The 12,966-nt window shown below is 36.7% G+C and overlaps 1 protein-coding gene and 1 long non-coding RNA gene across 2 annotated transcripts; one reads left to right on the top strand and one right to left on the bottom strand.

The window, feature by feature from the left end:
- The first annotated feature begins 213 nt into the window (after window positions 1-213).
- LOC145782480 (uncharacterized) lies at window positions 214-3,890 on the top strand. The gene is made up of 3 exons (XR_014290839.1): window positions 214-343; window positions 880-939; window positions 3,289-3,890. It is a non-coding gene; the product is annotated as an uncharacterized LOC145782480 (long non-coding RNA).
- Window positions 3,891-5,657: 1,767 nt separating this feature from the next.
- Window positions 5,658-10,643, bottom strand: LOC145781958 (large ribosomal subunit protein eL20-like). Its single transcript, XM_082593669.1, has 5 exons — window positions 10,565-10,643; window positions 8,101-8,216; window positions 7,572-7,721; window positions 6,268-6,421; window positions 5,658-5,791 (listed from the first exon to the last, which is right to left on the bottom strand). The coding sequence occupies exons 1-5, from the start codon at window positions 10,580-10,582 to the stop codon at window positions 5,693-5,695; spliced, it is 537 nt and encodes a 178-aa protein (XP_082449795.1). The 5' UTR covers window positions 10,583-10,643; the 3' UTR covers window positions 5,658-5,692.
- Between the last annotated feature and the right edge of the window lie 2,323 nt (window positions 10,644-12,966).

Here is a 12,966-nt window from a genome sequence, read left to right on the forward strand (position 1 = left end):
TAGCCTGGTTAAAAAAATACTGTCATGCATTGTCACAGTAAAGTAGGCTAAGCAGTTTCAAAAGTTCAAGTTTAGCCTGTTTAATACTGAGACGTTCTATAACTCCAAGGCATGGTGAGCGTAAAATTCTTGGCAACACAAAGCAGTTTCGATTCCTTCAGAAAAACGAATATTTATTATGATTTCAGCAACCATTTTGAATTCATTTTTTGCAGGTTTATACAATATATATCAATACAGCTTTTATGTAGCCTATATTTAAACTTGGAGACACTACGTGATTTATTTTTTCCAACTGAAGACACCATTTCAACTATTTAAATGTGCTGACTAATAATATCAGGTAATTGATTTAATAACCACATATATTTGGTTTGGTTTTGTTTTAAATCTTTATCCTCGGACTGACAAAGGCTTGATAGGTCATTATTCCTGGTAGTTTCGCATACTTGTAGAGGCTTTTGACGCAGGGCCGGTTACCGAGATTGGCAGAGTGAAGTTTTCCGGTTGTTGAAATGTTGTTGTCGGGGAATTATTCCATTCACTAGGTGCCGCTGAATAGAAAGCAGTCAACGTGCGTTGCTCAAGCGCACACCCCGAGAGTCGAACCAGCGCCGCGTGATCTTGAGCCAGGCGCGTAACCACTGAGCTATCGGGGCGCACATGAACTCATACAAACGAACCAAAGCTATAAAAGCTTGCATTTCATAAGAAAACGGAAACAACGTTTTGTCAAGAAATAAATCTTACTTCTTCAATTTGTTACAACGATTTAATAAGCTGCCATCTTTTTATGGATGGAAGGGGTAGGTTATGTGCTGGTTTTTAACTGGTTTACTTTCTGAGTATCTTTAATCAATTGCTTTTTGCATATTTCAGCCTGTGAGGCTTTCTGGAAAAGTGTGTTTTGCATCGAAGACAAAACGGACAACAATAATGGTGAGATGTAAAAACTAAGTTGTCTTACTTCAACTCAGCAGCCTAGTGTCTCTGCATGACAATTTTACAACAGTCACTTCAAAAGGAAAATTTTATCGATCTTTTTTCGTGCCTTGTCATAAAAAGAATGAGTCAATCAGATTATTATCTGAATGAATGACGTAACCCAGCTGTCTTTTGCATGTCACGTCATATGAGCGGATTGCTATGATTCTAATGCAGTGGTTGTCAAACTTTTTCAAACAGTTTGTGTGATGGTCTCCGTGCGATTTTTTCATTGACTCACGGTCCACCATAAATTAAGCCAAGTTCGCACAAAAACATTAAATTAATTATCATTAGGGCCCGCAAAAGTCAATAAAGTCAAAATTTTTTAAGGAACTCGTCTATCCACGAATCAAAGAATAAAGTTGTTTTCAGCACCTAGGGGACTGTTTCCAAGAAGTTTATAGGTCAAAATCGACAATAAAGTCAAAATTTTCAATAAAGTCAAAATTCGTCAAATTATGGCTTTTGACAAACTTTTAGTATTTCTTGAGAGTAATTTTTGTCAAAATCCTCGTGGAAGCATTGTAAATCAGGAACTGCAACATAATTAAACCATATTGATCCATGAAAGCAGGAAATATGTCACAATGCCCACGGATCAGCAATAACTTTTATCGCAAATTGTCCATTGTTTATTCATTGATACGTATTTAGACAATTTTTTTATAAAACACTCCCTCTTCACAAACGTAGTCTTTTCGAAGATCAACAGTTTGGATTTTAGGAATAGCCTACTGACATTCTGTAATACAAAAATGCCTAAGCAAGCTAAATCGTCTCAGGAAAAGTTAGGCAGATTTGTGGAGATTTTCCTATCGCCAAAAAACACGACGTACTTTTTATAATCCATAAAACATCTTGACTTTTTGACAAAATATTACGTTTGGGTCTGAAATGGACGAAATATTATGTTTGGGTAACTGGTATCAATTCAAGGAAGAACTGTGCCCTCTACAACTAAGCAATTTCGTTAGGTCAAAATAAAGTCAAAATTTGATAAAAATAAAGTCAAAAAACAATTTCTTTAGGTCAAAATAAAAATGGCCCTAATTATCATTCAATTTTTACATGCGATTAGAAATCCACACGTGAATAAGATGGGTGCACCTGCTTGGCTGTCACCATTTCTTTTATGTTTTTAATATATTGTTTTTAGTCTGTTTCCGTTTTTTGTCTTTCAATATAACCTATTCCGTTAAGAGCTGACTGGAATTCTTTTTAAATTTACAATATTACGATTACTGACAAATCGTTAATTCACATAGCGACCAAAGGTTGTGCAAATAACAGTAATGGCGAAATTTGCTAGATAAGCAACTTACGTGTCACATTACGGTAACAATTATCCAAGGGAAACGCAGGGCAGGTGCATATTTGCTTGATTATTCAGCAACCATTGTTTGCAAAGTTTACAACCTTCAGCGGGATGGTTATTATTTTTTTGTTACGATAGACGAAGCGTCCATTACTAAAAATAAACTTATAATAAGCTACTGAACTAAAAACTTGCACTCTGTTCATCTTTACCGCAAAGTTGTTATTAGTCTTTTTGCTACAAAAAAATACAGTAGATCTAAAAATTGGATTTACTGTAACTACAGTCTAACACAGTAGCTGAGGTTTAATTTTCATCAAAGGATGTAGATTGGGCGTTAGTTTGGTTGCTACGATTGGCTTACGAGAACAGATTTGCGCATTTATCAAAGAAGTGACAACTATAGTTGGATTAGATTAGTTAATACTCATGACTCATGAGATTAATTTGTTCACAAAGTGATGTGAACCCAAACAACACACGCATTCCCTGTGCCATCTCACAAATCTTTAAAAAGCTGGTATCACTCAGTGGCGCGTAAAACTTGTAAAAGTCATTGTTAGGCTACTCGTAAATCTTCTGAGAGTTGAATTTTTTTCAAAACGCTGTCACGTTGAAGTTTGATCAGTTTCAATTGCAGCTCATGTGGTGTTGTTGCAACGATTTGTGACATTGAACAATAGGAATTGATTAAAATCAGAAACACTATTTTACACTACCATCAGGTGGGCCAGAATACAAGAGCGGATCCAACAAATAGCCTTAAGAAGGTTGGGGGGATTTCAACAAAACACTATGATGTGTAGGTCTTCCATTAATCCGTCCTTGCAAATACACCATGAATAAAGTTGCCTTTCTGTGTTGTAGGGGGCTCCAATCCCCCTCTGGATCCGCCACTTCCAGAATAGGAGACTAAACGAGCCGAATTTGGCCCGCCGGTTGCAGTTCGTTTATGTTACGGCTAACAGGCTTTTTATTTTGTGCAGATCCTCAAAAAACAGCAATCCACAGTTCCGTGCCTGGAGGAAGCAAGGAAGCTGTAGTTTGTGCACCTTCCTCCCATTCGACAACTCCCCAGTATCAAGGAGGGTGAAATTAAGCTGGCCGTTCTCTGATTGTGGAACTCTTTGCATACTGATGGAGACGGCCCGTGACTTTCTTAGCCGAAATTTGTTGTGGACTGTTTGAATATCCTATGATGTCCTTGAACAAGGCGATCCGAATCATCATATTGCACAATTATTGCCACAGCCTAGCGTAGGCTATAAGTTGTGACTTGCAACAAGTAGCCTACCGTACGTTACATAAAGGAAAGATATTTAACAAAATTGAGTCATATGATATTCAAACAGTAGGCTGACCTAGCCAACTTACTTTTTGTGTTGTTTTCCTTCGATCTAGCTGCCATGGGTAACAGAAAAACTAGAAATGAAGATGTGAATTAAAAGTCTTTTTGAAGAACTAATCGCATTTGAGAAACAGTTTTTACTTATTTGTGGTTTGCTTGATCAAAACGCCAGTCTTATTTTGCGCTGTTGCTTACATTTCTTCAAATGCAATTTCATGTTCTTAATAAAAAAATGTTAAACGAAAACTGATGTGCTGGTCAAACACGGAAATTCTGGGACAGAAATTTCACCTATCAACTACCTATTCCATTAGGATGCTGCCATGTCAAGAGTAAACAGAACGACAAAAGAATGCAGGGTAAAGCAGTCACGCAGTTATAAAGGCCAGTGCTCTGCAAACAACCTTTTTGGAATGTAGAAAGGAGCGATTTATCTGTCATTCTGCTCAAGGCTTAGTAGTTTATTTACTAGAACAGTAAGCAATTGCGATTCGCTAACCATAACGGTGCAGTTTTCATTTTGGCCGTAAAGATTATCCAATCAATCATACGTTTTACAGCAGCCAATAGTATAATTTTTGTTTGGTCGTTACTTGTTAAAAACATTTGCCAGTTTGGCAAAGTCGCATCGAAGTTTTTCAGGAAAACCGCGAGTTAGGCCTACAATGCGGCTCACGTGTTTTCTTCAGAATGCCTATTTCAATAATTTTGTGCAAGAAATCAAATTTAGTTAGCTATATGTAGGCCTACGTAATTAAACAGGCGCATGTAAACAGTTTTACTTTTAAATAGGCTACTGAGTGTATTTTCAATACCGGTACTCAAAATATGCGGCCCGCCGAAGATAATGAAATTAAGCATTTGGCCCAGTAGGCTATCGAAAAAGTTTGAGGGCCGTGATGAACATCCTCCAAAAGGGAACGTTCAAATATTACGTAACGTCTTCGAGGGGGGGTTCATGCAAAGCGTTACGTTAGCGTCACATCGGGGGTTCAAGCAAAACGTTACGTAACGCTTTCGAGTACGGAATGGTAGTTTTTTGTACTGAATTCGTAGTGAAAAAGCGTTACATGGGGGAGGGGGGGAGATTGAAAAAAGCGTTACGTTGGCGTTATATGGGGGAGGGGGGTCAAAAATTCGGAAAAAAGCGTTACGTAATATTTGAACGTTCCCTAAGGGAATGAAACCAGCTCAAACCGATTGCTAGCTTGAGTACTGACCACTACAAAATTCAGTTGTAAAAATTGTTTAGCATGATCTAGCAAATTCTTGCTCAAAAGCACCACCACGTGTGGGCAATCATTAAGCCACGGTATTGGCGATCCAAAACGTCATCTCCCCAACAAAGGCAGTCAGTTTAAGCAGAGATTACTTGTGTTGCAAGTTATCTATGATTTAAGCGTCCGGTTAGCTCAAGAAACGATGGTTCTACTCACCGGAAAGCTTTTCATGCAACGGATGGTTTTGTGACATTTCAAAAACCGCCAATTTAACTCTATCATCCTCGGTGACAAGGCTGCGATTTTTTTTCCACAAACTTTCTGTTATTTCGCTTAAAGTTTGAATTAATACCGTGTGAATGCATAACTTACATCTTTTTGTTAGCGTGTTTAGTTCAGTGGTTTCACCTTGTGCCTATATTTGTGAGAACAACGGTTCGACGCCCATCGAAGCCACTTTTTTTTTCTTTAAATTTTTGCAGTGCACAAAAGTTTTTCAAAAAAAGTAGGGTTAGGGTCTATTATTAGTTACGACATGGGAGAAACTAAAATCTTTGGAAGCATGAAATTAGAAACCGTTTACTGTACAGCGCATTTTCTGGGTCAAATTTGAAATTACTCTCCGATAGCGATTTAATTAAAGTTCAATTACAAACACAACTGATCTAAAAGCTACGCAATAAAAAAGTTAGCCCAAAGTCATATCCAAAAGTGACCTTAACTATCTACTGGTCCCTGGACAGACTGCCACTTCGATTGCTCGTTCACACTCTTGCATGAAACACTCAAGTTTGGGAATATTATTTATTCTAAAGTCGCGGTTTAGAAGAAGAGATTTGGAGCCTTCGTCTTGAACCTCGGAGCGTTCTGTCGGGATTTGCTCAGAACCAGTCGTGGCATCGGGAATCGGATCTTCGCGTTCTGCGAGCGAAACATCGCATTAGAAGTAATTTAACACCAGTTTTAACTGCATATTATTTCTACTTTATTATTACTCATTTCCTTTCGGACCTTTCCGCTATGATAAATATCAATGAAAATAAAACAATTATAGTTAGTGCACTGTTTTACGTCCATTGTTTCCCGTATTAACAAAGGTTGGACGTCAGCAAATTTCGACCCGGCTTATGGTGGGTTCCACGTACTCCTATGTTGAACGTTGACCGCCAGAACGTTCCCTTTCGGAGGTCCCTATGCACGTTATCGCACCACCTCTTTTTTAGTCGTTCACGTGATTTATGTCATTCTACTTCCATCGACTGAACCAGCTTAGGCCAGGAGCCCTCTTCCATTCTTTGTACGTGGCAGTCCAACGGAGCCTCCTCCATCATAGGACCAATTGTATGATGACAATTGATAACTACCTGCTAAAAATTCCAAGAAATAATTTTACTCACATGGAATTGCTTGATGTGCTTCCGTTTGCATTTGTTGGAAGGAACTTCCTTCACTCTCATGATCTGAATGGAGCCAGGTCTTGCTCTGTGTCGAGCACCCATGTCTCTGTAGCATGCGGTGACTGCGCTTGCAACCTTCACGTCTCTGTACTCTCTGATAACAGTCAAAGTACAATGTCATTATTGGTCATGTGCTGCTGTTAAGCGGTATTATCCGACTCTGGGACAGCAATGAGTCTTTTTCAAGTGAACAACAGAATTTAGATATATATAAAAGTTAAAATATTAATCTAAATTTGGATGCAATAAGATAAACTGTACAGTGTACAGACGAGGTCTGCTACTATTCGGTGAGTCTGATTCGGTGAGTTCCTAACCTCTAACCCTAAAACGGCAATGATAATTAGGCTACGGTACCCAATAATTTAAAAAAAAAATGAAAAAATCCCCCGTTAAGGGATCGGACTCACCGAATCGGGCCATTCCGGTACAGACGTATAGTTTAAAATTGCTTTTCTCCAAACAGACAAACGAACATATTAACAAAATAGGGAAAGCGGAAAAAAATTTGCATAAAAATCATTTTTTGTTTGATTGCTGTTACATAAAACATATTATTCGCTGACATAAGGAAAAATTCTCAAGACAAATCAGTGTGAAAACACAACCTCCAAACCAAGCAATCATGTTTTCACTTTTCAAGATTTCTGGCTGGGAGAACATATTTAGTAGCACTTGCTCAACCAGCACAGTAACATCTGTGTGGTAAAAAAACTGACTCTGCTGTGCAAATGCAATAATGATGAATATCTCGCTCATTTATCAAAACTTTTGAGGTTAATTCCGTACAGCAATGGCGCGAAGTTTCGCAGCAAAAGAGCTAAGGCAGGGATGGGTAACTTTTTAACAAAAGGACCTGTTGGAAAATGTAATGCTTACTGGGGGCTGCACTGCAAATAAACACTGATTCATATACTCAGAATTAATAAGAACGTCACGGCAACTACATACAAACCAAAAACAAGATTGAAAATATACGGCATATAAAAATTATACGTGTCAATGTTTAACATGTGAATGAAAATATATACATGTGATTGTTAGCTGAAAGGAGGGCCACACAAAAAGTGAAAAGGAGGCTCATTCAACCAGCACCTTGCTAAGGCAATGCGCATTGAGCAGTATGAACAGGTTGACAACACCCATTGATATGATGCTGACATCAGGGTGGCAGCAAATTTCCCAGGGTTTGCAGATGTTGGTTACATATTTTTGAAAATATATGTTGTGCACACACTAAATACCTGTACATGTTATGCGTGCCACTGCGAGAGTCATATCTCAACCACACACCAAAGTTCTTCACGACACCAGGGGATCTCTCAGGAATCTTGTCGCATTGTAATATTTCTCCAGCGTTTTTCTTGATCTTTTTGTAATACGACAAGAAATACCTGAAACGGGATGGACAAGCGACTCATTAACTTAGAGTGCTTTGCGTATTCTGGTGTTTAGTTTAGAGTTTTAAAAAAATATTTAATTTTAAGACAAAAACATCCAAAAATTTTTACATTGAAATTGAATTTTGTAAAAAATCCTACAACAGAAAATACATCAACTGTCAAGTTTACACCATATCAATTTAAGAGAATAACATAAAAAGGGCTAAAAAAACAAACAAATCGGTTACCTTTAGCATTACAAGGTTTCTTTATTTCAGTAAAATTGATCTAGCTACATTGAAACATTACTTGTAACCTTTATTAATTTGAAGAGACATAAATCTTAGTTTTAGAAACTGTAAAATAAATTTACAACAGACAAAACGCTTACCAAAATCGAGACTTGGCAGCTATATGGTTTGGAGCAAAAAGTCTCATACGAAACAGAGGTGGATTTGCAACAGTCGCAGAGGGGAGTTTTCGTCCCACGACTTTGTATTCTCGAAGCTGCAAAACAGAATCTCATGTTGAATTAAAAGCAAAAAAGCAGCTATAGAGAGATCACTTTAGTTTTTATTATGTGGGTCGCTTTTTGAACTACATATGTAAGAAATTATTTACATCCATCATTGTTGCGATTGACCTAAAACTTAAGTAGCCACATAAAACAATGATATAACGTTGACATTTTTATTACTGTAATTTTAAACTTAATTTCCAAATACTAGGTGCTGTATATGTCTAGTTTCTTTTTTATTCTCTAACAGAACTAAATAAAGTGAACTTGAATTCTGCAACCAGTATGTGATAACCATACAGTTCTAGTAAGGCAGTGGCTATTTGACCGGTCATGATGTCATTATACGTGCACTTTTTTGTTTTTCTCATTCAAAGCAAAAGAGAAAAGAAAAAAGTCCCTATATAACTTCTAAATTCGACAATCATATTCAACTCGGTTCGTGGCGCGTACGATAGTCCTCGGGCTGGTGTTCCAGAGGGTTATGAGTTCGATGTTACCCGGAAGCGTTCTTTTTTTTAACTAAATTTTGATCCGAAGTGACTCAATGGTTAGGCTGCTGCATTTTTGTGGTCAATTTTTAATTTCAGTAGCCTACAGTCCAATTTTTAATGGCTTTTCAAATATGAGTACCGCAATAAAGTTAGAATTTTTTTAATTTGTTGGAATTTGAGAATTTCACTGGGTAATTTCCGATTGTCATAAGATGTGACCGTGTTTGCCGAACAGAACGACGCATTACATTTTTGCTCTCAACAAGTTAGTTTGGTGGCTGTAAAAAGTTATATAGGCCTACTTCTTTAAAAAAAAATGGTTTCATCAATGTCAAGTTTACTTTGTCGAGTCAAGTCAATCAATGTCAAGTTGGTTTAAACTTTGAAGTACGGTAAAATATATGCTTCTGGGCATACCCTTGGGGATACTAGCCCGAGAAACATCGTACGCGCTGCTGATTCAGTTAAATAAACTAATCAATTTCTAACTTGTTAAGAGCAAAAATGTAATGCGTCGTTCCGTTCGGCAAACATGGTCACATCCTCTTATGATGAATGGAAAATTTCCCAGAGAAATTCTCAAATTTCAACATATTAAAAAAACTCTAACTTTATTACTCATATTTCAAAAGACATAAAAAATTGGGCTGTAGGCTACTGAAATTAAAAACTGACCACAAAAATACAGCAACCTAACGATTGAGTCACTTCGGGTCAAAATTTAGTTAAAATTAAAAAAAAAAAACGCTTCCGCGAGGGATCGAACTCATTCTCTCCTGAACACCAGCCCGAGACATATCCTACGCGCCACCGAATCAGTTAAACATAATTGTCAAATTTACAACTTATATAACCATTCTTTTCGTCTTTTGCTTTGAAAGAGAAAAAGAAAAAAGTGCCTATATAGTGACGTCATGACCGGTCAAATAGTGTTTCAGATTCAAAGACCGGCGCTGGTCAAATAGCCACTGCCCATAATAAACATGTTCATAGTAACCTAATTAGCCTTTCTACTACTTCTATAGCCTACTTCATATTGTAAATAATTTTTAGCAAGACAGTATCATATTGTTTAAGGAAATTGTTTAAAAGCTACTGGTATCACTACGGTATTTAATCGTCTTGCAGGCTATGTCATATTTTGATATCAGTTCAGTTTGTTGTTATTACTGACCATCACAACAAAAAAACGATTGAAGCCAAACATAACAGAGGTCTAGAAAAAGGTAGAAGCGACAAAACACAGATATTATAAAACTACTTTATAAACATTGTGAAAAGTAATGAGATGGTTTGTTGTAAGCTTGATGTTTATAAACTAGTAAATAAGACAATGGTCTGTTTGTTATAAAACAAGGTCCAAACAACTAACAAGTCTATGGGTAAAGTCAAGCAGGAGTTTTACATGCATAAAAAAACACCAGTGCATTTTGCATCATATTGTAAATTGGCAGTGACATAATTGCAAATAACATCTTTGAGCAAAAATAAATGTATCTTACAATATATTGCCAAGATATTAATCACAAGCTCAAATGGATGGATTTTTCTTATATCAGCTGAAATAGTTATCTACAAGTATATACAAAGACGTAGCCTACTAGTTTCTGTCCTCTTGGAAAAGATTTATTCAAAACATCTTTGGCTATTCATTTTTAACCCAAAAAAGCTCATATATGAAAATGTATCAATTGATGAACAGCAACATTTTTGTTGTAGCTACGGTACTGTAAATCCGAAAACTGGGTAAAGGCTGTTAAGTTCGATTTACCAGTGGACAAAGTTTTCGCAATATAATTCAGAGAAAAATATAGAAAAAATAAGTGAAAATGATCAAAACATACCTCACCCTTAGCCTTCATGTTTCACGCTTAGAGAAATCTTAGAAAAAGAAATTTTCATCATGTAAAACTTTGAATTGTGGGAAATTTTATGAATGTATTTTTTTAAAGGGGCTAGAAACCAAATCTCTTTTTTATGTCGTCCAATGTTGTTTTTTTTTAGGTAAGAAGCCATGTCACTATTGTCACATGTAGGATTTTTGGTAAACTATTATATTATTAACTTAAATTAATATTATTTGTTTAAATATTTAGAGTAGACAATACATTTGCGAAGCAGTAGTGTGAGTTATACACGCACTTCAGCAATTAATATTCAGCAAAGTACATTTACTTTCGAGGGCACTAGACTTTAATTATAAGGGAGGTGATAAACTTAAGTATACGTTGGCATTTGATCACAACAATTAGGTAGGCTATAAGGTATTGTTTGAAACACAAAGTTGAAATTGCAGGAAATCAGCTAATTTTGAACTTGTAAAATCTTTGAAACAAAGAACATGAATTTGCACTCATAGGCCTACTTTAAAAGCCAAAAACTAAACGATACCGTAATTAAAAATTATAAAATCAATAACCTAATCTCGGACGTGAACGTTTGTTTTACTCGAACTCGACAATACTTTCAGCCAGTATTGCTAGTGCCTGTAGCGCATCCAGCATGGGGCTAAGGGCTCAAGCCCCCCCCCCCCCAAACCCTCCATCAAAAGTGAAGTTTTTGTATCTTCCCCATTAATATCTTTTGCTTACAGGTAAGATATGAATAAGACACAACAATACAACAGGGCTGAACATTAGAACAATATATTTGACATATTTACAAATAGTTTTAACAGTCAAACTTTTTCAGCTTAACTTAAGCCCTCATCAGGAACCTGAAAATATTTATAAAAATGCAATAAACCTCAACTTCTTGAAGGTAAAATTACATTAGGAAAAGGCAAATACATGAATAACTATAAAAAAATTGCACCACAGGGAACGTGATACCTAGGCTTACATCAAATAAATGTTGAGGAGAATAGACTCGCCTCCAGTAGGCTAAATAAGTTAATTGTTTGTTTAAATTTGGGTTGTAGCGTTTGATTAACTCTGCTTCCTGAATTTTAGTGTCAAATTGAGATTTGCCCTCGCGTAAAATTTTGAATGAGTCAGCAGAGAATTTTCGATCTGTACAAAAAGAACACTCCATGATATGGTCTTTGATGGTAGGCTACTTTTAAAGTTCAGATGCTCTCGTGGTCAAATGTCTGGTGGACAGATAGGCTACCGATGTAGGCTACCGTAGGTCAATGCTGCATCACACGGACATGTAAAACTGTACCGGTGTACGAAATTTGAGCAGAGAGACGAAGGCGTCTGGGACTTTAGTTCAAAATGCGAACCAATTTTGAATAGTTTGTAAGTAGGCAAAACGTCCACATCAAATTTACCGTAGCTACTGTTTACAAAATTAGTGTTTTGTTTTAAACTGTTTTCGTGCTAGTTGTTGTTTTCGCACTTAGGTATTTGTGTTGGCAAACAGAAAGCTAATTCTATTTTGTCATACATGAGAAAAAAGTCGACATCTATAGAAGATTGCGAAAGTAGACGTAGGAATGAGGATGCTGAAGGTGCTAGTAGCATGGAGTTCACTATAGGCCAACTTGTAAACTGATTGAGAGAACAAATCCTGATGTATCGGCAGCTGGTGGGTTGTGGGCCGTGAGTGCCTTTAAATAATCAAAGGGATGGGTAGCCTATTGGCCTATTGTCACTGTCATTATTATCGCAAATCACTCGTCCGACATTTCTGAATTAGCCCACCCCTAAATTTTTTTTTTGGGTGCGCTACTGGCTAGTGCTGTCCATAAACTTTATTTCGTATCAATGTAGGTTATCCAACGTCTACTGTTACACAATTTCTGGATCTTTTTACTTGCATTCCGTTGTGATTCGTTTTATTGTCATATGATTTTTTTACGGGACAACTTCTTCACGGCAACTAACGTGAGTGTACATTAAGCCATTTACGTGAGATACCAAATTAGAATTCATAGTCTAGCAATTGGCCAGATCACTGTGTGTGAGTTCAAGAATCACAATTTAAAATAAACTTTTCCGTTAGGTAGAGCACTTAACCTACAAATTGTAGGCTATAGTATAGGTAGGCGAAAGCCAACTACATCTAAACTGCTGTAGCCAACTTAACTTAAAAAAATAAAAATTTAACTTCAACGTAAATCTACTGTTTTACTACCTTTTTCATACCTTTGCTATTTTGGTATGGAATATAGCCTAAGTTAGGCCTATTGCTCTTGCAGTGATGCTCAGAAATAAAAACAAACTGAACTGCTGTAAGCTTTTTATAAAAAAGTACTTGGCTTCTTCTGGCTGGTCTGTTGAGGGTAGCATGTAGCATGTTA

Source organism: Aplidium turbinatum, chromosome 13 (assembly GCF_918807975.1).
Source record: "Aplidium turbinatum chromosome 13, kaAplTurb1.1, whole genome shotgun sequence".
NCBI lineage: Eukaryota > Metazoa > Chordata > Ascidiacea > Aplousobranchia > Polyclinidae > Aplidium > Aplidium turbinatum.